The 23,668-nt window shown below is 55.6% G+C and overlaps 1 protein-coding gene across 1 annotated transcript in view; it reads right to left on the bottom strand.

The window, feature by feature from the left end:
- Positions 1–23,668, bottom strand: part of KDM2B (lysine demethylase 2B) — a 103,713-nt gene that overhangs the window by 60,185 nt on the left and 19,860 nt on the right. The window contains 5 exon segments of the mRNA XM_039879384.1: positions 2,048–2,163; positions 8,292–8,445; positions 9,450–9,543; positions 19,446–19,552; positions 19,715–19,893. Of these exon segments, the coding sequence (XP_039735318.1) occupies positions 2,048–2,163; positions 8,292–8,445; positions 9,450–9,543; positions 19,446–19,552; positions 19,715–19,893 (650 nt within the window).

The raw sequence follows: 23,668 nt of genomic DNA, 5'->3' as shown, positions 1-23,668 counted from the left end.
GACAGTGGGCCTTGGGGGAGGGGACCTGGCCGGGCTCATTTGCGTGCAAGTGTGATTTCCACAGGGGTTCCACAACATTACCTTCCTACCGCCTCTCACTGAGGGGGGAGGGGAGCTGGGCTCCTCTCAGAATGAGGAGGCCCAAAGCCACTGAGATTTGTGACCGGGATTCCCGGCGGGGAGGGGCGGCTGCCGAGCAAGTGGCTGAAGCCCTTAGAAATCCCAGGCCCGATGCTGGCTTTGGGGAATCACCTTCTAGATTTCTCCTTTTCTAGCCCGCACGCCCTCGTCTGCTCATCCTGGCCCATTCTTCAGGCCTGGCCAAAGAACAGTTGGCTGGAGCCCCAGTCAGCACATGATCCAGACTCAAGAGATGACCGTTTGCACCCAAAGGGTGCCTTCCTCCCCAGACACCACAGAACAACATCCTCCCCCGAGACTGGGCAAGGGATGGACGGCAGGCTACAGAGAAGAGGCGTGGATGTCCACAAAACAAACCCCAGGCCCTGTGGATCTGGGCCTCGGGCAGTAAGCCCGCCCATCTCGAGACGGGCACTCTCTCCCCACCTTCCGTCCACCTCCCAGCCTGCCGAACGTGGCGAACGTGGTCCCCAGGACAGAGTCCCTAACGTCAGAAGTGTGGAAAAGTCGGAGGCGCATGGAGCGGCTGAGGCTTTGGCCCACGCACGTGATTCCGTGCAGACGGTTGGGGGGCGCCGGAAGACAAGCTCAGGAAAGGGCGGAGACCCTGGGCGCAAGACGGCCTCCTCTACGAGACATTTCTTTAGGGTTCAGACACAACAACACCTCTTTGGAGCAAAAAAAAAAGGCAACTCCCTGGCAGGTGCGGTCCGTCCCTCCAGCGAAATATGATTCAGCCACGAAAAGAAACGAAACGCAGACACACACTACGCCACGGATAAACCTTGAAGTCATCGCGAGGAGGGAAAGGAGCCAGTCACAAGACCACGTCATGCTTCCACCGACACGAAATGTCTGGAACACGCAAATCCACAGAGACAACGCAGATGAGTGGGTGCGAGGGGCTGGGGAATGGGGCGTGACTGCTCATGGGGACAGGGTTTCTTTTCGGGGTGATGAAACTGACCCGGAATTAGAAAGAAGTGCTGGCCGCACGACACCGTGAACGTGCGAAACACCACTGAATTGTGCACTCTAAATGGTGACATTTATGGTACATGAATTCTATCTCAGTAAAAAAAAAAAAAGAAAGAAAGAAAAGGAAAGAAAAGAAATATTTGAATATCTATAAGAAAAAAGGAGAAATAAGCCCTTTTTTTGCCCCAGTTTCCTACCCTTGGACCTGTCTCAAATGCCTTGGGACACCTGGTCAAGTTCCAGCACAAGAAAGAGGGAGGCAAATTCCAAATAGCCAGTGCTTTTCAGGGGACACTGGTGGGGTGGAACGGAGGGCACATGTCAGGTGCGTGCGCCTCAGCCCGGTCCTGAGGGGCTGGGCTGGAGGAAACTCAGTGTGTCTGAGAAGCCGTGACGGTCTCTGTCAAGGAAAGCTACAGACACCCCAAGCAGACACAGACAGAGCGCAGAGGCAGTGCCCGGGGGAATCGCACACACTGGCTTCCTCGGGCTCTACGTCGCATCTGGCGTCCCCGGGGGATGCAGGGTCACGACTTGACTTTGTTTCTAAGGCCCCGGCACCCCCCCGCTGCAAACCACAGAGACAACCACCACGAAATTCCCCGACCCTCGTGGAACCCTTGCTCCACGGGAAGAGGGAGGAAGAGGCTGGGCGTCTGACACCTCACGGTGCTTTCTCAAGAGACACTTCCTCTTCGGCAAGGGGGTTTTGGCTGCCACCAGCCTGGAGGTGAAGAGAAAGTCCCGGGGCTCTGGGTGAGGCTTCCGTGGGCACCCCCCCCCACCATCCCACAGAACCAGGTCTGGCTCGAGGCAGAGAGCAGGAGGGAGGAGGGACTTCAGAGCGACTGTCCACAAAGCCCGAGCACTGGGCGGAGCTCGGGGGCCAGGCACACCCACGGGGAGAGAAGGAAGCCGGGCGCCTTACCCGTGTTCTGTCTTCGATCTCGTAGATCCGCAGCTGCATGGGCACGTTAAAGCTGTGAAGGATGTTTCCGCCAAACACCAGAGAGTCTACGGGGGTGTAGACCGCATGGATCCAGCCTGGGGTGGGAGGGAGACAGAGGGTGAGCCACCTGGGCTGGTGTGTGCAGGAGGACACAAGAGGCCCAGGTGAACACCCAGGGCTAGGGCGGAGGATGCTCCGGGCTGTCCGATGAAGAAAGCCGAGGACTCAGCTTTCCTAGAGAGGACTCAGGCCGGCAGCCGGCGGCGACACTGCAGGCAGTGACTCTGGCTAGTTCAAGTTGGGTGGTGGACAGCTGACCGCCCTCCCCTCCATCGAGGACCTTGATGACAAAGGCTTCCCCGTGTTGTTTCAGACCTGGCTGCAGCAGCCAACAAAGAGGTAGAACCTGCTCCCTACCATGCTGGAAACCCCTGACATCGGCTGCTCAAACGTTCTTGAGTTTGACATTCCAGGGACCTCCGGTCTCAGGAGGGGTCACAAAGGGTTGCTTGGAGCCACAACTAAAGAGTGACATCTTGCCAGGGCTGCAGGAGCCAGACGCTTTCCTCTGCCCGAGTCCACCTTCTGCCAGCAAAACCCTCCAAGGCCCATTTTCAGGTGGTCTCCGTAGCCACATGACACCTAGACCCCCACACCAGCTCTGCCCTATAGGCTGTCAGCTGCTGACAAGTCTCTCTCCTGCCAAATGCAGCTTTCCAACAGCCTGGGGCACTTGGGGGCTTTTTCATCTCCCTGAACTCCTAGCCCAAAGCCTGGAGCGCTGCCCTGTGCCAGGCACTGGCCTAAGGGCCTTACAGGGCTTAACTTATTTCTCACAAAAATCCTTAAAAAGTATAGACTATATTCTCCCCTAGTCTACAGATGAGGAGACTAAGGCAGAGAAAAAGTAAAGTCACTCATCAGGACTAGAACCTGGGGAGTCAGCCTTCACCTGGCCCGTGAAATCTAAGGACAAAGCAGGGCACTCAATTCCTCCGGCAAGTCTCAGACTGGCCACATCAAGTGCACAGCGCCCCGACGTGCAGCTCCTGACTACCGCGATGCACGGGGCAGAGCCAGGGGACAGGCAACGCCATGATCCACGCCCATTTCCGGACGCTGAAACCGAGGCTGAGAGACGCGGCTAAGTCCCTCGCTGAATGAAGTCACAGCGGTAAGTGACAGCACCTCCGTTTTTAACCGCTATGCTGCACTGTCACTGCATCAAAGGCTGAGCGCAGGCCTGCGAGTCCCAGGAGGCAGGGCCGCCAGCACGTAAGGGAAGCAAAGAGAAACACAGAGCGAAACGAGAGAGAGAGAGAGAGAGAGAGAGAGAGAGACAGACACAGACACAGACACACACACGGAGGCAAAGACTGCCGGGCAGACGGAGGCGGAGACTTAAGTTGAAAGACACAGGATGAGCTGAGGGGAGTGGGGACAGAAAGGGGCAAGCCAAGGTCCCAAGCCAGGCGTCACTGTCCCCTCTCCTCTGTCCCCTCTCCTCCCGCCCACGGAGCAGTTTCAGCGCCCCCCTCCCCGCCGAGAGCTGAAGCACGCTGGCCTGGAGTGACTGGCGGCTCCGGCGGCCGGAGCAAAGCTGCCACCTGGGAAGAGAGCGCCGAGGCTGCGAGGCCACTGCATCTGGGCCAGTGGCCTCCCCTGCGTGGGGCCCTGGGTGGCACAGAGCTGGCAGTCCTGGGGGGAGAGCAGCCTGAGCCCGCCAGCCGAGAGCACAGGAACGGCGGGTTTATGTCAGCCGGCGGTGCCGTTGGCTCCCTGCTCTCCCGCTCAGGCGTGGCGGCCGCTCTGCCGGTAGGTGTGCCCTCGTCCCGGTCACCTGGGCCTCCGTCCCCACCCACTTCTCCCCCTCACCGCAGATGAGCATGGCTGCCGCCTGGAAAGTCTCAGTTCACTCATTTGCTTCGGCCTCTCCGCCCCAGCTGTGCACTGCCTGACTTTCTCAGCAACTGCATCTGTCTCTCCCGAGCAGAGCCACGCTATCATTACTGCTGTTGTTACCACCAGCGTTATTGAAGCCACGTCCCCTAAAACTGGACCCGGACACTCCCGGGTTTACAGGGAGGCACAGGACGAGGTGCAGCCCGGATGAGGGCGAGGACGCCTGGGTCCTGTTTCTATGCTCTTTGCATGCCCTACAGAAAGGCCAGGTCCGGGGGCCTGGGTTCGAGACTGTCATCCTGTGACACGGGCCCCGGACTGCCCCCTCTCCTGGCCTCCAGTTGCCCGTGTGGAAAGGAGGGAGACCCCGGCCTGCGTCGTGGGAAACTCGATGGGCAAGGACTCACTCTCGGCGGGCGGCCGCCGCTGACATTCACGGCCGTCTCGGCCACTGCGGGGGCTCTGGAGAGAACGGGGCCCGCCTGAGCCGCATTTTCCAGCCGGGACGCTCCTCTCCCGCCAGGCGGGGACACAGACATCAGTTGCCGTGATGTGTGAGCAAAGAGGGCAGCAGAAGAGATGTGCTGTTGCTAGTCGGGGATCAGGGCTTTCATACGGCCCCAGGGATCCTCCCATTCAAGGGGTTCTAGAAGCTCCTCCCCAATCCCCTCTCCTCCCCAAGCCAGGGCCTCACAGGTGGGTCAGGCAACCTCCTCTGGATTAGAGTCACTGCCCAGTCCCTCCCCCAGCCCTCCCCACAGTCTGCTCCTTTACTCAAAGGCTGGGGAGGGGAATAACACCCTTCATGAGGCCCTCCCAAAGGCATCTCCTTCCCAGCACCCCAGGAAGCAGGAGAGAACTGCCCCCCTCCCCCACCGCCGCCTGGTGGGTGACCGGGCTGGAGAAGCTGGCTCGTGCCTCCTGCTCCCCTGCTCCTTGGCCAGAGTCACCAACAATATGAGGGCAATAACACAGGCTATTCAGGCCAAGCGACAAAGGACGGATCCAATGGCGGAAGGACAGCAGGCGACCCACAAAACCTCCTGCCGGGCGTTCTCTGGGACCTGAGGGGGCTGGGAAGGACAGCGGGGGCACATGGAGTCTCCCCGAAACCCAGACGCTCAGGATTCAGAATCCAAAGGCCCCCTTCCCCCACTTGTCTGTCTTTGTGGCAGTCTTTACCATCTCTGCAGATGAAAAACCCAAGGTCACAGAACTCACGGGCGCCTCACAGAGGCCCACGGTCTGCTCCCCACCACCCCTTCCCAGGCCTGCACCCATTTCACAGATGGGTCAGTCATCTGAGGCCCAAGCCACGGTACGCCATTGAGCAGCTGCTGGCTACAGTTTCTCAGACTGGCCCATGGGTGGTGGGTCTCAGGTAGCTCTTGCTGGAAGGCAAGGGTGGGAAGTGCTTTTAGGCCAGCACAAGCCACCGACCCCAGGGTCCTTCCCAGGTCCTTATGCTGGGTCCCATGATCATGGCTGCTACCTGGCTGGACATGCACTCGGGGTGGGGGACTCCGTGTCACATTCTCCCCAGCACCTTCCAGACTGCCACGTGGGCCCTTGAGAAAGTTTGTTAAATGCGTCAATAACTCCCAAAAGTCACAGTCGAGAAGCGGACCAGATCCCAAGTCTGCTGACTCCCAGGCCTACGGGGAACCAGGTGGGCTCTGAAACTAGACACACCTGGGTTCTCACCCTGCCCTGTCACTTATTAACTATGTGACCTTGGGCTAGTTTGTTCACCTCTCTGCACCTCAGAAAACTTTATTTAAAAAAAAAAATTGAGGGGATATGTTTTCCTCCTACATGCTTGTAGGGAAGATAAGCAACGTACACAAAATATTTGCAGCTCGTCAATACCAGTTATAAATAACTATAGTTCACCTGGGTAGGTACAGCCAGAGGTGGAGGGCAAGCCCATGAATGAAATTGGTGTAAATTTTCACCAACTCAGAACTAACGAATTTAAAGTACTGTCCTTCATTCTGAAATTATGTACTTCCAACATTTTTAGTGTCGAAATAGTCTTCCCAGCATGAAACATCAGCAAAAGTAGATTCCGGGTTGGTTTTTTGAAATTAATGACCATCTTTAGCAAAAGTATAAATTAGTAACCCTGTATCAGCTCCCAACTTTTTTTTATTATTTATTTCATTAGTCCACGAAATCAATGCCTGGGAATCACATGTGCCCCCAGCCTCTGAGTAGGTGACAAATTCCGACTGTCCTTTTTCTACTTACTTCCCAAAAGTCCAGGGAAAAAAAGTCCGGGTGTCTCATTCAAGACCTTTAGGACCAGAAGTCCTTGCCTGCCTGCTTGCTACAGTTCAAATCCACTTCCTGCCTTCAACAGACAGTCACACCCCTGCTGTGGCTCTGATGCTGCTTCTCCAGACATTTTCCAACTTGCTTAAGTCACCAAAATTAACACCCTCTCATTCCTGACCAGGGACGAGATGAGCCACCTCCCAGCTCTGCATAAAGGCCCTGGGAGAAGGCCCACCCTCCCAGGCAGGTTGTGAGGCCTGTGCTCAGGGGACAGGGCTGGGCGAGGTCTCAAGACAGGGTCTTGGAGTTCTGCCCCACCCTGCCCCCACTGGAGAGATGGGACAGCTGAGGTGCAGAGAGGGGAAGAGACCGGTTCAAGGTCACAACGAGAGACAGCAGCCAGGCCCAGAGCATTCCAGAGTTTCTTTGACTCCGCCAGGGGCCAATCCTCCAACATCTGCCGAGTGGCTTGAACACACGTTAGAAGGATATCGCGTCCTTCCTTGAGTCTCCATGTCACATCTTCCCAGGTCACACCATAAATGCTACCCACCAACTACAGTCCAAGCGGGGGTGAGCTACACCGGATGAAGGGCGTGGTAAAAAAAAAAAGTCACCCCCATGACCACCCCACCACCTCCTAATCTCGAATTCCCCTAATAGGGAAGTCTCCACCTTCTGTCCAGCTTTCCAGAAGAGCCCAGGGCTCACGCAGCCCTGTACCCATGGCGGAGACTGCTACCATAACGACCCCCACTTTGCTTGACACCATACGTGCATGCCCAATGTCCAGACCCAAGGCCAGCTTCCAGCCCAGCTCTCAGAAATGTTAAGTATGACCAGCTTTTCCATCCAATGAATCTTGATGGCCTCAAAGGATACTCCCTATCCTAAGATCCAAGCTTCTATTCAGCAGCAAATCCCCTGCAGGCTCCTTAACATAACCATACAGAGCCTCTATTTGTATACCTCCAGTGATGGGGAGCTCACTACCTAGCAGAACGAGTCATTCCAATACCACTTGGCTATACCTCTTTTTCCAGGGGAAGATCCTTAACTCAAGGCTGACTGCAGTCACCGTATACCTTCACTTCCCTGGGCAAAACCACCCGATTCCTCCCTCAAATTCATCTCACCTGATATGGTATTCAGAATCCTCTCTCTGCAGGTCAACTTACTCTCCAAAGTACAATACACAAGAGGATCACGGCTTCCTACATGTGGCCTCACTCTATCCAGTGGGATTGTCACCTCCCTCATCTCAGACAAAATGCTTCCATTAACACAGCCTAAGACCACACTTCCTGACTCCTAGGTCAGCTGCCACATCCACCAGTGACTTAGCCCTCAGTCCATCTCTACAGAGCTGTAGGCAAGTAGGTTTCCGCTCACGCAGTCTTCACAACCATCCTGGGGAGTCATAGTCCCATTTTAGAGACGAGAACAGAGAGGGTAAGTCACTTCTGTGAAGCCACAGCTTGTAAGCAGCAGAACCGACATTCGAACCAAGGCCACGCAGTCTGGCTCCAGGGCCGGTGTTAATTACTACTCACGGTCGTGGCTGCGGAGTTAATTTTGGTCTTGGAGAGGAGAGTCCAAGTGTGGGAGCTGACACCGATCCCAATTACATTTCATCTCCGTTCACTGGAAGGATGCTCTCCCTCTGGGCCCTTCCCTGATGACACGTTCCCCTCTATCCAGGGGGCTTTGGGGCCCCCTGTAAAATCCCCCTTCTCTCCCCGTGTGCCCTTCCCCAGGGCCTGCCTCCCAGAGTCCTCGGGGTAAACCTACCCCTCCCTTCCTCCCCACAGGAAGTTCTGGGGAAGGCATTCAAACTTCCCCCAAACGAGGGCCCTAGGCTTTCTCCAAGGAGAGAGACGCAGGTTAGACGTGAGGGATGTTTTTCCCTGCAGTCTGTTCCTCTCAGGAATTGCCAGTGGCCAGGAGGCCCAGAGGAGCCCAGCGGCTTGACCTGAAACGCTGGCTGAGGCCACAGGAGACGGTGGCTGAGCGCGAGCCGCACGCCAGGCTCGCAGGAACCTACCGGAAGGGATGAAAAACGTGTAGCCCTGTTTCAGCTCAATCCTTTGGCAGTGCTCCACGCGGTCTCCCAGGAAGATGTCACTCTGTTTGCCTGACAGCACCCACTCCTCGTACAGTGCCAAATTGTGCAAGGTTGGAGGGATCAGCCAAAAGATCTTGAGAGAAAAAGAAAAGCAATCAGCTGAAGATCCAGGCCAAATCCCCTACAGGCTCCTTGACACGACCCGATTCCTCCCAGGCTCGTCATAACCCAGGGACACAGCCCCACCTGCCTGGGAGTGGCGAGGATGGGGGAGGACCCATCCCTGGAGACCCCTCCGAGACCCGGCCCAAAGGGTCTCCGGGGTGGCAGGGAGGGCTGTGCTGCCCTTTTGGGATGCCCCTTGCCCGCCTTTAGGGAATCTCTGTTCCAAATGAAATGCCAGAGGAGGAAGATGGAAAGACTTCCTGGACCAGGCACAACATTCTTTCTCCTGGGCCAGGGGCTTGTCGGGGAGGTGGGGGAAGGAAAGGAAGGGCCGTGAACCCAGCCTGTGCACACTCCGGAGGAGGAAAAACATCAGGACCAAGCGGGATGAACTGCGAGCCAGGATTTCTTCCAACACGTTTGGTTTAAACAAAAGCGCACACGCAGACCCCGACGAGCGGAGTGGCACACACGCATTGTCGTGGAGCACCCGCATCCGTGTGGGGAGGCCTGTGTCCCCATGTGGAAGTGCACCAGAAGCCAACAAAGCAAGAGCATCCTGAACGCACACCCCACCTCCTTTCTCCAGGTGATGTCTGTCCCTAGTATAAAACATTCTCGGAGGCAGGTGATGCTGGCAACTGGAGTTTTATGTTAAAAGGTCTCAGTGCTGAAGTTAACAGGAGAGCCAGGGAAAGTGAATGCTGGAGTTTCCTGGGAGCCAAATCTGGCGTTCCGGTCTGGCCTAAGGTGCCCGGAACGCCAACTGGGCGAGCAGGTGTGATGTGAAAGAGATGACCTTGACCTTTCCCTCCAGAAGAAGGCAGAGAATTAGGAAGTGGTCCCGCGGGGATCACGTGGCCCCAGAAGGACTCACAGTGCAGGCGCAGGCTGGAGGAGGGAGGGGAGAGGGGAAACGCGATCCAGGCACAGACAGCGGGACATGGACAGAGGTGAAGAGACTCAACTCACCTTCCCACCCCGGAAAACATGGTACCACACGGAAGTCCCTCCAAAGTCGATGTGGAAGTCAGTGAAACAACCTTTCACGCTCATCAGACAGTACCTGCAGCACAGAAGCCGGGGAGCAGAAAACACACTTCAATGCCTAAATCGCAGGTGGTGAACAAACAGCTTCAGAGATGCGTGAGCTGCCCTTTTACAAACGCTGACACAGGGAGACTTGCTCTTCTTTTTTTTAAACCCAAATCGAATCGGAGTTTCCCATGGGGGAAGCCCCTGTGATCAGATGACCAATCTCAAGCGTTAGCCGGTCTGCTCCCCGCCCCGCCCCAAGGCTAGGGGAGGCATTTTTGTTTTCACGTTCCCACGAGAGAGCTGGTAACCCACAGGCCACTTGGGTCCTTCCTCTAGGAAGGTTTCTACCCTTGCCCCGCCCACGCCCCTATCCAAGTAAGAGATTTCCCTTCCACTGCCTCACAGCTCCTCCACTTGCAGCTCTCCCCAGCTGCCAGCCCCCTCTGCAGCAGCTGGGCCCCCTGGAATTCAGTTGTAAACCACCTGCATAACTTGCCAATTACCAGTCCCCATTCACCTCATTCCTCATTCATTCAACAATCAGAGCCAACCGGCTCAGGGCTAGGCACAGTGCTGAGAGGAATGGAAAAGATCCCCCTGCCCTTAAGGATGGGACGATCCTGGAGCAACACACAGGAAAAGTTCAATGGCCAGACCAACTGCAGCTGACTGCGACGTAGGCAGAGCAGCTAAAAGTACAGGAGTACCAGCCACGAGAGACCACGTGATTCCACGCACATTCGAAATGTCCAGAGCCGGCAAAACTACGGAGACAGTAGGTTAGTGACACCCAGGGGCTGCGAGGGTTGGGAGGAGGCGGGGAGTAACTGTTTAAACTAACGGGGTTCCGTTTGGGGGTGATGAAAATGTTCCAAAAACTGATTGTGGTTGAACAACTCTGTAAACATACTAAAAAAACCACTGAATTGTACACTTTAAATGGATGAATAAATAGTATGTGAATTGTATCTCAATAAAGCTGCTAAAAAGAAAAACAGTAAAGGGATTAAGAGAAGACCCCCGGGGTGGGGTGGTGGTGGTGGACAAGGCAGAGGGGGAGGGAAGGAAGCAGGGAGAGTGAGGCTGAGGCGGGGGGAGTGCGTTCAGGAGGAGACGGAAGGAACCAGTCAGCAGTCCCCCTTCCGAGCTCCGCAAGGGGCCACAGAACCTGCCCTTCCTCGGAGGAACTCGCAAGCTCCTTCCTCCTCCCTCCTCCCTCTCCACGCTGCCCCGCTGGAGGTGGGCAGCTTTAAGGAGGAGGGATAGAACCAGCTTCCGAGTCCAGGACGGGCAGACGGGGGGGGCGGGGGGTGCCGGGGTCCCCTCCCTCTCACCCATCCCTTCCCACGAGTGCCGCAGGAGGCACGGAGCGGGCAGCCTCCCCGGGCCGGTGCTCACGCTCCTCGGCACCCCCGGAGGCCCGCACCGCACGCACATGCTCACCCCACTGACCTCTTTCCCCGGTGCACTTTGCTTTTCCATGGTTTAGGGAAGAGGGGACGAACGGGGCGGGGACGGGCGGGGAGGAGCCAGCAAGCGAGCTGGAGTGGAGATAAGGAAGGGCGCAGGGGCTGAGCTGCTCAGAAGGCGGGAGGGCTCCAGGTGACCCCTCCCTCTGGCTGCCTTTTGCACCTCACATTCAGGTGGACCCGGGGCTCAGCAGTATGCAGGCAGCGTGCCCCGTGTCCCTCCTCCGGATAGGCTGGAAGGAGCCTTAACCATGTGTCTGCAGGAGGCTGACAAATCAGAAGGCCTTCCAGCACATCAGAGCCCGGCTGCCTAGCAACCCCTTCGGAGGGGTGTAGTTGACAGCACAGGACGCAGCCCTGTCACGAAGACAGGCGCGGGCTGCGGTGCTGGCGCTGTTAAAGTCCCAGCTCTGGACTCTGGCTCCACACCCTCCGCCTCCTCACCACCCCCCTGCCGCCCCGGCCCCAGCGTGTCCCCACTCCGAAGGCCTGGGTGATCCTCTTCCCTCCAAGGAACTGGGCATGTGGGGGGCATCCGAAGTCCTCACCCCCCACTACCACCCCACAGACCACACTGGCCTCTTCTCTCCAAGCGCCACTTCAAAATATTAGTCCTCATTTTCCTAAAACCACCTCTTCCTCTCCGTTTTGTTCTTTTTTTAATCTAACCTTGGTTTCCACTCCCTCCAGGCCTCAGCAGAACGGTCTAAGAAAACAATTTAAGTGTCTGTGGGGTGGAGCAAGAGATCACTTCCTTCAGTCTGCAGCTGGATGCCTACCCAAGTGCCCACAAAGGAGAGCTCCCCCGACCCACAGCCTACCTGGCCAAAGTGGACACCGACCCCAACCTCCCACCCCAGCCCCAACATCCCCAGCACATGTGGAAAACGGAATCCCCGCGAACTGCAGCTGCTGTGTGCAGAGAAAGTTCTCCAAGTTGAGCTCGTGTTTGATCTGTCCTCCCAAGTCTCCCTCCGAGGCTCCCTGGAGCTTGGGGGCGCTACTTCCAGACCCGCCTCTCCTGAAGAGGCCCCTCCTCCCATGTCCCTCATTTCTGGCCGCCTGGCAATTGCATGCATTCGGGCTGCATTAGGGCGGCCGGGGTGGCTGTGACAGGGCGGCTTTGTCCAGACCCCTGCAGCCGCCACCCCAGCCGCCCTCCCGCCGCCCCCGCGCTCATTCCCGCGCTCATTCCGGGTCGCCCCCCTCCCTTCACTCCTGCTCTCACTCGCTCTGGCGTGACGCCTTTGCACTGACCTCTACAGCTTCCTCTTCCAAAGCACACCGCAGTCACATGGGCACCCCGGCTCGGTGCCACGGCGGCTAAGCTCTCCCCGCTGCCGGCCAGCCTGGCTTCCGCCGAGGCTGCCCCCTGCCCGGAAAGCCTGGGCCTCGACACCCCGCGCTCACAGCCCCGCGGCTGCCGTGTTAGGGCACCCTCCGGAGTTGGGGGCTGAAAATCGGAGCCTCTCAAGAGTTCCCGCCTCCCAAGGCCGGTGCTGGCTGGGGAGGAGCTTAATGGAGGGGACGCTGCACCTGCCGCACCAACTTTGGGGTGCTGCCTGGGGCCTGGAGGGGTGGGGAGGCCCCACCCCGTCCTTTTCCCTCCAACTTCGCGAAAGTCTCCCCAGCAGCGTGGGCGGCGTTCCCTCGAGGCAAGGTCCGGCGCGGGGACCTGGAAAGCTGGCACCGGGGGACGGGGCTGGAGGCGCCGACGCGAGCACACTTACACAGCCCCGGGAGGCACAAAGAGCTGCTCCGCGACGCCACCGTGCAGCCTGAGGGCGGGAGGCCACCCCCACCCCGCCCCGGCGCGCCCCAAAGAAGCGGGGACGTCCGTGGGGCACAGCGCAGGGACGCCCGCCCGGCCCCGCCCGGCGCGCCCGCGGGTACCCTCGGCGGTGGCGGCGCGGCTCCCGGGCGTCCCCTTCGGGGCCGGAGGCTCGACGCGCGCCGGGCCCTGGCGACCCGAGCCGAGGCCCCTCCACGGCGCTGCCGGGCCCCCGGCCGAGGACCGCGCAGCCCCCGCTCGCTTCCTTCCTTCCTCGGGAAGCCGGGCGCAGGCTGCGCTCATCCGCGTGCTGAAACTGAACACCCGCGCGGCGCGGCAGCCGCCAAGCAGGCGGGGGGAGCCGCGGCGGCGACAGGGGAGCGCGCCGGCCAGCGCCGGGGGACGCCGCCGCCCCCTCGCCCCGCGGGGTGGGGGTGCGAGGGCAGCGCTCCCTAAGCCCGTTCTACGGGGAAGAGTTCGGGGACCCCCCGCACCTCCGTGTTCAGGGAGCGTGGACGCCGTCCTGCAGCTGGAGGTGACAACCCAGCAAAGCCACCTTCCTTAAATGTACCCATTCAGGCACGGTTAGAGAAAAGACCAGTGTTAGGGGTTGGAGGGATGTCGGCAGGCCAGAGAACAGAGATGCGGCTCTGGCGCTCAGGCAGACTGGCTGTGTGACCTTGGACAACTCACTTCCCTTCTCTGAGCCATTTCCTTATCCTAACGGCAGGGAGGTGACCTAGAGTTCAACTCTGAATTCTAAGATGCCTTTCTGCTGCCCCTCCCCGTACCTACCCCTTAGGAGCTGTATAACCCTACATCATAGAATTATTGTGAACTCATTGAGATAAATATAAGTTAACACACACCTGGCACTATGATACTTTGATTATTTAATCCGATTTTCACAATCATCCCCCGGATTGTCCCCATTTTACGGATGAGAAAGCAGAGGCTCGGGGGGTAGTGACTCACCCTTGTCATTACCCTAGCCAGTGGTGGTGCTTATCCGAGTAGCCTATCTTGAAGTTTCTCAGCCTTTCTCCCCAGGTCTAACTGGCAAACTCCAGGACTCTCAACAAGCCCACTCTGCAGTTAACAGCCAATAGACTTCCGGCTGAAGGAGTTGGTCCAGCTCAAATCAGAAGTCCCACCCTCCAGGGCATGCTCACCAGGGCCACCACCCTCCTCCCATCCTGTCTCCAAGCCCTTCCCCAAAACCACAAGGGGGCAGGAGATGAGATAACCTCTGCAGAGGCAGAAGTCAAGCTTCTCTATTCTTTGACCAAACCCCATCTGCTGGGACTACCCACCAATATTGATAGGGTCCATATATCAAATGCTAAGAATAATAGCTGTTTATATGCATGAAAACGTTTAACCCTTAAAAATCACTATAACCCCATTTTAGGGAAGCGAACATTGAAGCCATTCCAAGATGGTCAATGCCTGGGGCCAGGGTGTTGCTTCTCGATGTGTATGGGACCGCTAGCCCTGAGGTTACACTGTGAACTCTCCGGAATTGACTGAAGTTTTCACCGTGTGTATGTTTCGCCTATTCAAAAGTAATAATTACAAGAAATATCGCCCATCTTAGATCTGAGCACCAGTCACTGAGTGTGTGTACCTGAGCAAGGGCTTCGCCACACACGGAACAGAGGTGGACTTAAATGAGCTATGAGAGAAAGCCTCGACAGTTGGACTAGGCTGTCCACGTGGGAGAATTATTACCTTTGTAGTCACCAATGCCTAAGCGCCTCGATGGCAGGAACCATATCAGATTCATCCGCGTTAAGAGAGCACCTAGCAACAGGCCTGTAATTTTTCTAATCAGCTGGATTAGAACTGACCCTAGACTAAATCTGTCCTTCTGGAACTCAGCACCCCCATTTGTTGAATTAGTGAGGGGCTTCTAACTGGTGGCTCTCCTAGGTCACATCAGGTCCTACGTGTGCTTGGTGTGGCCGGTACTGGTTTTTTTTTTCAGAGGAAAAAAAAAATTGTTTTGAAGGCCTGCCTCTCCAGTTATCCACAAGCACACCAGCCCCTACACCCGTTACCTGCACTGAAGCTCTATGAACTTGTTTTCTTGTCTGTAAGATGGAGAGAGGCACACCTGCTTTCAGTACTGTTGGGATATGTGTGCTAAGTGTCTTACACAGCTCCCGGTCCACACGGAGCAGTACAGAGAAGACTGTCTTTCTTTGTTCCTATTTTAAAGGTAGAGACGAAAAGCCAAGAATCCAGAGGCCTGGGGGTAGGAGGCATGGCCCACAGCTTCTTCCCTCTGTGACTCGAGCAGCCTCTCTAGGTCAGTTTCCCTGTCTGATCTATTAAACAGGGATGGTCACTTACGATACCAGCGAACATGGCTGATGAGAAAGAAAAGGCGGATGTGGGTTGCAGAGACGCAAGCCCTGCACAAATGGGAGGGAGAGGAGACTGAAAAGCAGAGGATGTAGGAATTCCAGTGGCTGTCGGGGCCTTGTGTGTCTACCCAAGGCCACATGAACCAGCATCTCGTCCCATCCACTGCAGGCTCCGTCCTCCCCATGGCGTGGGAGAGGGCCAGGGACGACAGAATCCCCACTTCGTAGAAAGGAAAACTGAGTCGCTGAGAGGAGATGAAAGACTTGCCCTTGGCCGCCAGGGGGGCAGAGGCAGCCCCTGAAACTTGCTCCTCCTGTGCCCATTTTCATCTTGTTTCAGCTTCGCACCCCAAAATTCCCCCAGTTCTTCCTGCTATTCCCAGAAAGTTCATGGGGAGAAAAATGCAGTCAACTCTCAATTATTTGGGAGCCAAACATGTGCTTTATGTGGGAACCCCCTGCTTGCTGGGTTTTTGAGCTTTTCGTCCACAGCTTATCTCCGTTACACCAGCAAACCTCATTTTTGCCAGCCCTGAGTCCTTCAGGCACGTGCGAGGAGGGGAGACACTTGCTAATTTCCTTCTGAATGCATTATAATACCCGATGGTCCAAAGTGAAAAATGTATGCCCGTGTCACACACCTAGGAGATTGCGGAGCCTTTAAAACATGTCCACAAATTCTTTGATACTCCTCCCTACCAGAGGCAGAGCCAAGTTCCCCTCCCCTTGAGCGTGGGCCAGACGCAATGACTCACTTTTAATTAATAGAATATGGCAGAAGTAAACAGTACGCAACTTCCAAAATTAGGCCTTAAGAGGCACTGTGGCTTCCTTCTCGCTCTCTCGAACCGCTCACTCTGGGGGACCAGCTGCCATGTCACAAGGACACTCAAGCATCCCTGTGGAGAGGCCCACGCAGTAAGGAACTAAGGCCCCCTGCCAACAGCCATGTGGGCGCGCCATCTTGGAAGTGGGCCCTCCGGCCCCAGTCCAGCCTTCAGATGACTGCGGCCCAGGCCTGTCTTCACATGAGCTCGTGAGAGCCTCTGAGCCAGAACCACACCACTAAGCCACTCCTGGATTCCTGACCCACACAAATTGTGAGGTAACGTCTGTTGTTTTCAGTTTCTTTTTAAGTCGTGAAGTTTTAGGGTAATCGGTTAGGCAGCAATAAACGAATACAGGGGTACTTCCTCAAATAATCATCACTGTTTACATAAAGAATTTTCCTAGACAATTCTATACAGCCAAACCATTTCTTCTAGGTAGAGATGGAGGGAAAGGCAATGGCAGAAACGCACAGTGCCACCGATATTCATCCAGTCTACCCTCTCATCCTCCTTCCCTTTTATCTTACTTTGTTTCTTCATGACCCTTATCGCCTAAATTATATTATTCACTTGTTTGCTTAACCGTCTCTTCCCACCAGACTAGAAGCTCCATGAGAATGGCGAGTCCACCAACTACTTAGAATAGTGTCTTGCACATAATAGGCACTCAATAAACGCAGCAAGAGACAAGTTACTAACATACTCTTTACATATATTGTCTCTCACATACTTGTAACTACCCGCTCGACAACAGTCACCAGCCCGTGCTTTAAGTATCTCGACCAAAACCCATTAAAATTCCTAACCCCTCACGACTGAGCGGCATAAACCTGAAGCCAGAGGGAATGCAGTGTTGGTCTATAACACGTCTGTCTTCCCGCCTGCAAACTCTGAATTCAGGTGGCTCGTCAGCTGTCTCCACTCTCCAGATACCTCCAGCATGAAAGCTGCGATTTCTAGAAACGGTGTCATTTTAATTAAATTCCACAGAACCATTCTACAGTCCCAGAGGACTTCATCATGGTGGGATTTTTACGTTGCTTATTAACTGAAATCAGCATTCTTTTCAGCCGAACAAATGGACTAGTTCCAAGGTGACAATTTCCTTCCTAACAAGGTTCAAATCCGGCAACGAGTTCCTACAGCCACTGACAGTTTGTAAATTCATTTGCCATTCAATCCAACCGACACATAGAAGACATGTGATCCTAGAAAATTGTGTGTGAAGCCTTGTTTTGGTAATTCAATAAAGATTCCCAATGCAGCAACAGAGTTTACTATTTAGAGGAATCTTTCAATAAAGTGAAGTTCTTCCCTGAGTATCTCAGGCACCTGGTGCTGCCTATTTTACCTTCCTAGATATATGCCCAATTTGTCCTCTAGTCTCCTCTTCCCCGGATCGTCATTTACCCTCATCTAGAGGAGGCAATGGTTCCTCATATTCTTCTAGCTCCGCCTCCTTCAATCCACGTGGCGGCCGACGAACGTGCAGAATGCAACTCTGAACACGTCCCTCCCGGCTTAAAATCTCAGAGAGGTTTCCGATTCCTCTTAAGGAGAAAGACGGACCCTTCACCATGGCCCGTCAGGCCCTGCTCAGCCTGGCCCATGCCCGTCCTGCATCCACTGCCCCCGTCTCGCTCTTGAGCCCCGCTGGCTGTGTCCTCCTGCCTGACCTGGACCCCACCCCCATCCCAGGCTCTCTCTGCACACAGCCAGGAAGCTCTTCCCAGGCCCCTTCAGCTAAATAATCCCTCTCCCCTTCAGACCCCAGCTCAGGGACGCCTGCCCTGCCCTCCCTGACCAAGTGATCCCCTGGTACGTGCTCCCGAAGAAGCACCGTGGGTCTCCGCTGGCCTCATCACAGCTGCAAGTTCCCATCTGTTTCTCTCATTACTGGATTAATGTCTGTCTGCCCGATAGATTGTGAGCTCCGTGAGGGCGGGATGTCGTTCGGTTTTCTACCCGCCGTATGCCCAGTGCCCAGCACCAATCAGATCTTCAGCATATATGCTGAATTGATCAATCAATCCGTGAGAGCCGTGATCTGCCTCTAAATAATCTCCGAGTCCCACACGCTTTCCTCAAGTACGACTCCCTCGATTCCTTCCAGGCCCCTGGCACTTCCCTCCCTCCATCCCCCACCCCACTTCCCTCCCATCTCCTCTGTCCTTGAAAGCCCACGTTCAATGTCCCCTCTCAGAGGACTTCCCGGTGCCACCACCCGAAAAGGAGTCCACCTGTCCCTCTCAGGAACGTTTTGCTCTGCCTGGGATGAGAGCTGCACCTTATCCCTTGTGTCATGTGGCACATTCTCCGGCAAGTAGGGGCTTTTAGATTTTGTCATCTTTTTATTTCCCTGTCCCAGGGGCTCCTTGAGCCCAGATGCCCTCGATGCAACCCACGTGCAAGGTGCGTACAGGGCTGCAACTTTGAGGGGAGGAAAAATGCCCGAGAAGTAATGAGAGAGAGAGAGAGAGAGAGAGAGCTTGAAAGCCAAACCTCGAGAAGCCCAGGGCCAGCATGCTGGCCTCCCTCACAAAGCCTGGCACAGCGTCTGTATTCAATAGGCACCGAATGAAGGGCTGAGTGAATGAGAAGTTCACAGCCTCTAAGCTCCTGGGGGCGCTCCTGGCAACAGCACTGAGCAGAGATGCTAATGAATTCAGGGCTGCCAGAGCCAACTCTTCTAAGAAGACCAGAGAGACAGTCCTGCCAGCAGCTCCTTCCCATTTCGGAGATGTAAACACAGACGGCCTGAGAGCGCAGAGGCCCCAAGGTGACTTCCTCCTCCCGAGGCTCCGTCACTTGGATTCTAGAACATGCAGGGGCTGACAGATGCCTCTGCTCACATTAAGCAGTCGGTCTCAGGACCTGCGGGTCGCGCCACTTTTGTAGCGATGCCCCTGCAAAACGTGGGCCGCCTTCCCAGCCCAGCGCCAACCTCCCACTTAGAGGGCACCATCTGAAGAACACCTGATGAGGAAGCGGACCCTGCGCTTGCCTGGGGACAGGTTCTTCTGGAGCGGAGGCCCTGGGTTTCAACAGCAAGGAGAGAGAGCACTAGGCCCCTCCCCCACCGAGGGGAGAAGCGGCATCCATGGGGGTGGGTCTCCCTGAAAACACCCATTCCCAGGACACACGCGGTCATTTAGAGGGAGCAGACAAAGGTTTGACAAGTGTGAGGCACACACACACACACACACACACACACACGGTTCCCATTCCTCTTCCTCTTTCTCAGGTCACACCCCCCGGGAGAGCTGGCAGAGAGGCCAAAGGACCATCTGGAAAGAGATCGCAGCCCCACAGCACAACGCAGAGCCCCTGACTTCCAGGGGAGCAAGACGCCAACCTGCCCACACCGAGGACCCCCATCCCTGCCATGCCGGCAGCGCCGCGGCCTCAGCCCGCACTCACTTCCAGCCCCGGGCATCCGAGGCCGGGAGCCGTCACCCCCTCCCAGCTCCCTGCCAGCCGGGCGCTCTTACTTCTTCACTTTCGGGTACTTCATCTCTGCGATGGCGTTCGTGGCTTCCATCTGCTTCTCCTTCAAGTGCTGGGGCCACATGTTGTCCACCCAGTCCACCAGGTCCACCTGAAAGCCAGCCCACCGTCAGCACTTCCTGTTCCCGGGTACCCTTCAGCCAGGCTCCCACCCCACCCAACCGCTCCCCCAGGTCGGCACGGGGCGGCAGGGGCGGCGGGGCAAGGAGAGGAGGTAGAAGGGGTCAGGGAGAGGACCGTGGCCGGGGCCTACCACAGTCGGGCGCTTGACCAGGTGCTCCAACTTGGTGTGGCTGAACTCCAGGCTGATGACGTTGTACAGCTTGTCCCGCTGAGCCTCAGGCGTCTCATAGTACCGCACGAACTGGGACATGCTCATCTCGGTGCCCTTCTGGGTATTCACGTCCATCACGTCCACCAGCCGCCGGCTCCCTGGGGGCAGAATCCACATGCTGGCGGCTCCTGCCGGCTGGGGGTCCAGATCGCACTTGGGAGCCCCCATAAAACAAAACGTCCTCCTCCTCCTCGTCCTCCTCCTCCTCCGGGTTCCCCATATGCCTCACCCCTCTGCTGCGTCTGCTCAATTACCTCATCCTGTCGGTTCTCTTTCCGGCCTCCCTCCAATCCACCTGCCACCACGGCCTCCGCCACCACGTCCTCCGCCACCACGGCCTCCGTGCTGGCCCACCATGACTGCTCTCCAAGACGACGGCGAGGGCATCCCCAAGGGGTCTGCAGACTATGCCTCCTACCCATCCCCCTCACTGCTACCTGAGCGAGCTTTCTAAAACAGAGGCCTGCCCGTGGACCTTCCTCTCTCTGCTTAAAACCATCGACGGCTCCCCACTGCCAGCTGGGGGCTATCCCCACACACGGCACTCAGGGCCTTTCTGTTTATTGGCAGTGCTAGGATAGGACTTATCTTTACGGGTAAGGAGCCGTTCCGCAGTCCCCCTTCCTGGTCTCTGAGGCCAGGAAAGTTACTCGACTTCTCTGAACTATATACGCCTTCGTCCTGCCATCTCTTCTCATGGGCTGGGTGTGAGGGTTAAAGCAGACGATTGCAGCAAAGAGTCTGGTATGCAGACGAGTGGGTCCCTCTGATCATCCCTGACACGAATCGCCATTCCCAAATACGTTCGCCTTCGTTATCTTTCTTCCCTATTCCTCTGGAATCTTCGGGAGGGCAGGAGACTTACCTGTCTTGCTCACTCCTTGACCCCAAGTATCTAGAGAACCTGCCCATAGTAGGAGCTCAGCAAATACGTAGGGAACAAGTAAACGACGAATGCTGGCTGTTCTGCACCGTATGCGACATGTGACTTCTCATACGAATGACTGAACAGTGAAAGCCTCTCCTGGGGAAAGTCCAGCCTTCGTCTCAGCAGTGGGCTCCATGCCTCCCACTCCTCCCAGAGAGAATAAGCTCTGGGCAGGAGACAGGCCTTCGGTGCTAGCTAGCCCTGGCCCTCAAGGACATCATGGCCCTGTCGGGGACTCTGCTTCCTCATCCGTAAAACGGGAATCGTAACGGCTCCAACACTTCAGCCAAGGTGGAAGCGACAACCGAAGCTAAGCGGACACGCTTCGTACGGAGAGAAACACACACACGAAGCAGGTTGCCAAACTCATGGGGCTTTACCATGAAAGCCGCTGCCTCCTGTCTGCTCGGAGTGGAACGAGGAGCTCGCCATCTGGTAAGACCCCAATTCCCCATTAGCTCAGTGACAAATATACGGTCCGTGGAGACTTAGAAATGCGTAAACCAGGAAGAAAAAAAAAAAAGGAAGAAAAGAACTAGCAGCCGGTGAGCGCCCCGGTCAAAGCTACCCCAAGAATGAAGGCTAAACCAGCAATGAACGGGCCCAGCACCCGTTTCTACACAGCCCACGGAGAAGAATGGTTTTTACATATTTAAATGGTGAAGGGAGGGAGGGGGGTGAATCCAAAGAAGAATATTTTGTGATGCGCCAATCACACGAAATTCAAATTTCTGGGTCCACATACGAAGTGTTATTGGCACGCGGCCACTCTCGCTGGTTCTCTTATCTCTGCCAATTCCTCATGCGATGGTCTAGGCCAAGCCGAGCAGTTGATGGAGGCAGAATGGCCAACAAAGCCTGCGATATTTACTGCCTGGCTCTTTACAAAGTGTGCAGGCCCTCGAACAAGACAAAACCCTCATGGAGCTTACACGCCGATGTGAGCGACAGTCCCGCCCCGTTCACTGCTACGCACCCAGCATCGCACAGTCTGTCCCGTGCCAGGCCCACGGTCAAGGTCTGTCAAATAAATACACAGTGCCTTTGATCTAGCAGGAACTGGATAATGACAGTCACGCTTTAAAGCACGTAAAAGATCTTGGCTGTTTCTATCTTTTGGGCTCAACATCGAACTTTCACAGCCACCACAGAAGCTAGAGAGGACCGCCCCTGTCTCACAAATGAGGAAACCAAGCTCTGGAGTTGGCTCAGGTCCCCCAAAACACAGGCTGTCTCCCGATTAAAACAGCCGACGTTTACTGAGTGCTTCGGCACGGGCAGGCTCTCCTCATAGGTAATGTGAACTGTGGCGGCCGTTCTGTGAGGTAGAACTTTATATCCGTTTGAGGGATGAGAAACTGAGGCTTGGACAACTTACGTGCCCCAAAATGCCCAGTCTTGAGCCCAGGTGCTCACCCCCCACGCTCACACTGTCCTATGAAACATTGACTGCTAGTCACGTGCTAAGGCTGGGGGAAAAAAAAAACATCCCGCCTCCAGGGGCTGACTCTGGGCCCCGCAGCCTTTCTTCTGCGTTGGGAGAGCAGATCCACCAGGGGGCATCCCTGAACTTTGCTGGAAATTTTACCGTGCTCTTGGCCAGGCTGGCTCCTCACCAAGACTCCTGAACAGGTGGGCTCTGCTCAGGTTTTCGCGGAAGGCCACCAGGCAGACAGCCTGCTGTGAGAGTCTGGGACGTGGGGGCAGAACAGACACCCAAACCCTCTCCCCCTCTGCCAGCCTCCCACCTCCGCCTGCCTCTCCTCCCTAACCTTGCTCAAGGTCACGTCTGCGAAGCCCTCTGTGGCAGGTGGGGAATGGGAATCACAGCCCTAGAGATTTGTGCGAGTCAGCACTGAAGGCCCGGAGCTCAGCCGCCCCTATCAGCGCAACGCAGTGACAGCGAGATGTCCTGGGTTCAAACCCCAGCTGAACCTCGGGCCCCTTTGCTTCTCTGAGTATCAGTTTCCCCATTTGTCACATGGGAGCAAAAACAGGAGCCAGCCCAGGGGGTCGTCCCGGGACAATGCACATGAAACACTGTCCAGAATGCCTGCATGAAGGTAGGCACAGTAATCAGCCAATTCCATCCCTAATTACAGGCGGAGAAAGTGAGGCAGTGGGCCGTCAGTCAGTAAAACCTCTGCCGGCCAGTCCCAACGGACTGACCACCTAAGACCCGAAAACATACTCAGGCCGGCTATTGGGTGCAGGTCTTTTACGGGGGAGGGTGATGAAAATGTTCTAAAATTGATTGTGGTAATGATCACCCAAATCTGTGAACAGACCAGAAACCATCGAATTGTACACTTTAAATGGGCGAATTGTATGATATGTACCTTTTCCTGATAAAGCTGTTATTTCAAAAAAAAAAAAAACCCAGGGCATTAAATGACCAAAGTTGGTTTCCTTTAAAGGTATTTTTTTTTCTTTCAGTCTTCTATCAACTTAAAAAACACATAATAAAAAACGTAAATTATTCAGCCATAAAAAAAAAATGTAGTATCATCTTCCCTATAACATGGAGGAACCTCGAAAATATTAAGCCAAGTGAAGGTAGCCAGACACGAATGGGCACGTGTTGTATGCCACTTGCATGAAATGTCCAGAACAAGTAAATCCATATGGGTAGCTTAGTGGCTGTCAGGGGCTAGAGCTGGAAGAATGGGAGTGAGTGAGTTACCTTTTGGGGTGACGAAAACGTTTTGGAACCTGCAGAAGTGATTCGGGTTGCACACGCTATAAATGCCACTGAAGTGGGACGCTTTAAAATGGGTAATTTTATGTTATGTGAATTTCGCCTCAATACATTTTTTTTAAAGCAATGTTAAGAGACCTTATTTTAAATCTCATGTACTTCCCCTACTCTGACCAAAAAAAAAAAAAAAAAAAGACTTAAGCTTCTTCCGATCTGTCTTCTCTTCCCTAATACTTTTTGTCGTGTG

This window comes from Pteropus medius, unplaced genomic scaffold (genome assembly GCF_902729225.1).
Source record: "Pteropus medius unplaced genomic scaffold, Ma_sr-lr_union100, whole genome shotgun sequence".
NCBI lineage: Eukaryota > Metazoa > Chordata > Mammalia > Chiroptera > Pteropodidae > Pteropus > Pteropus medius.
Note: the sequence above shows the minus strand (reverse complement) of the source record. Positions and strands in the feature narration are given on the sequence as shown.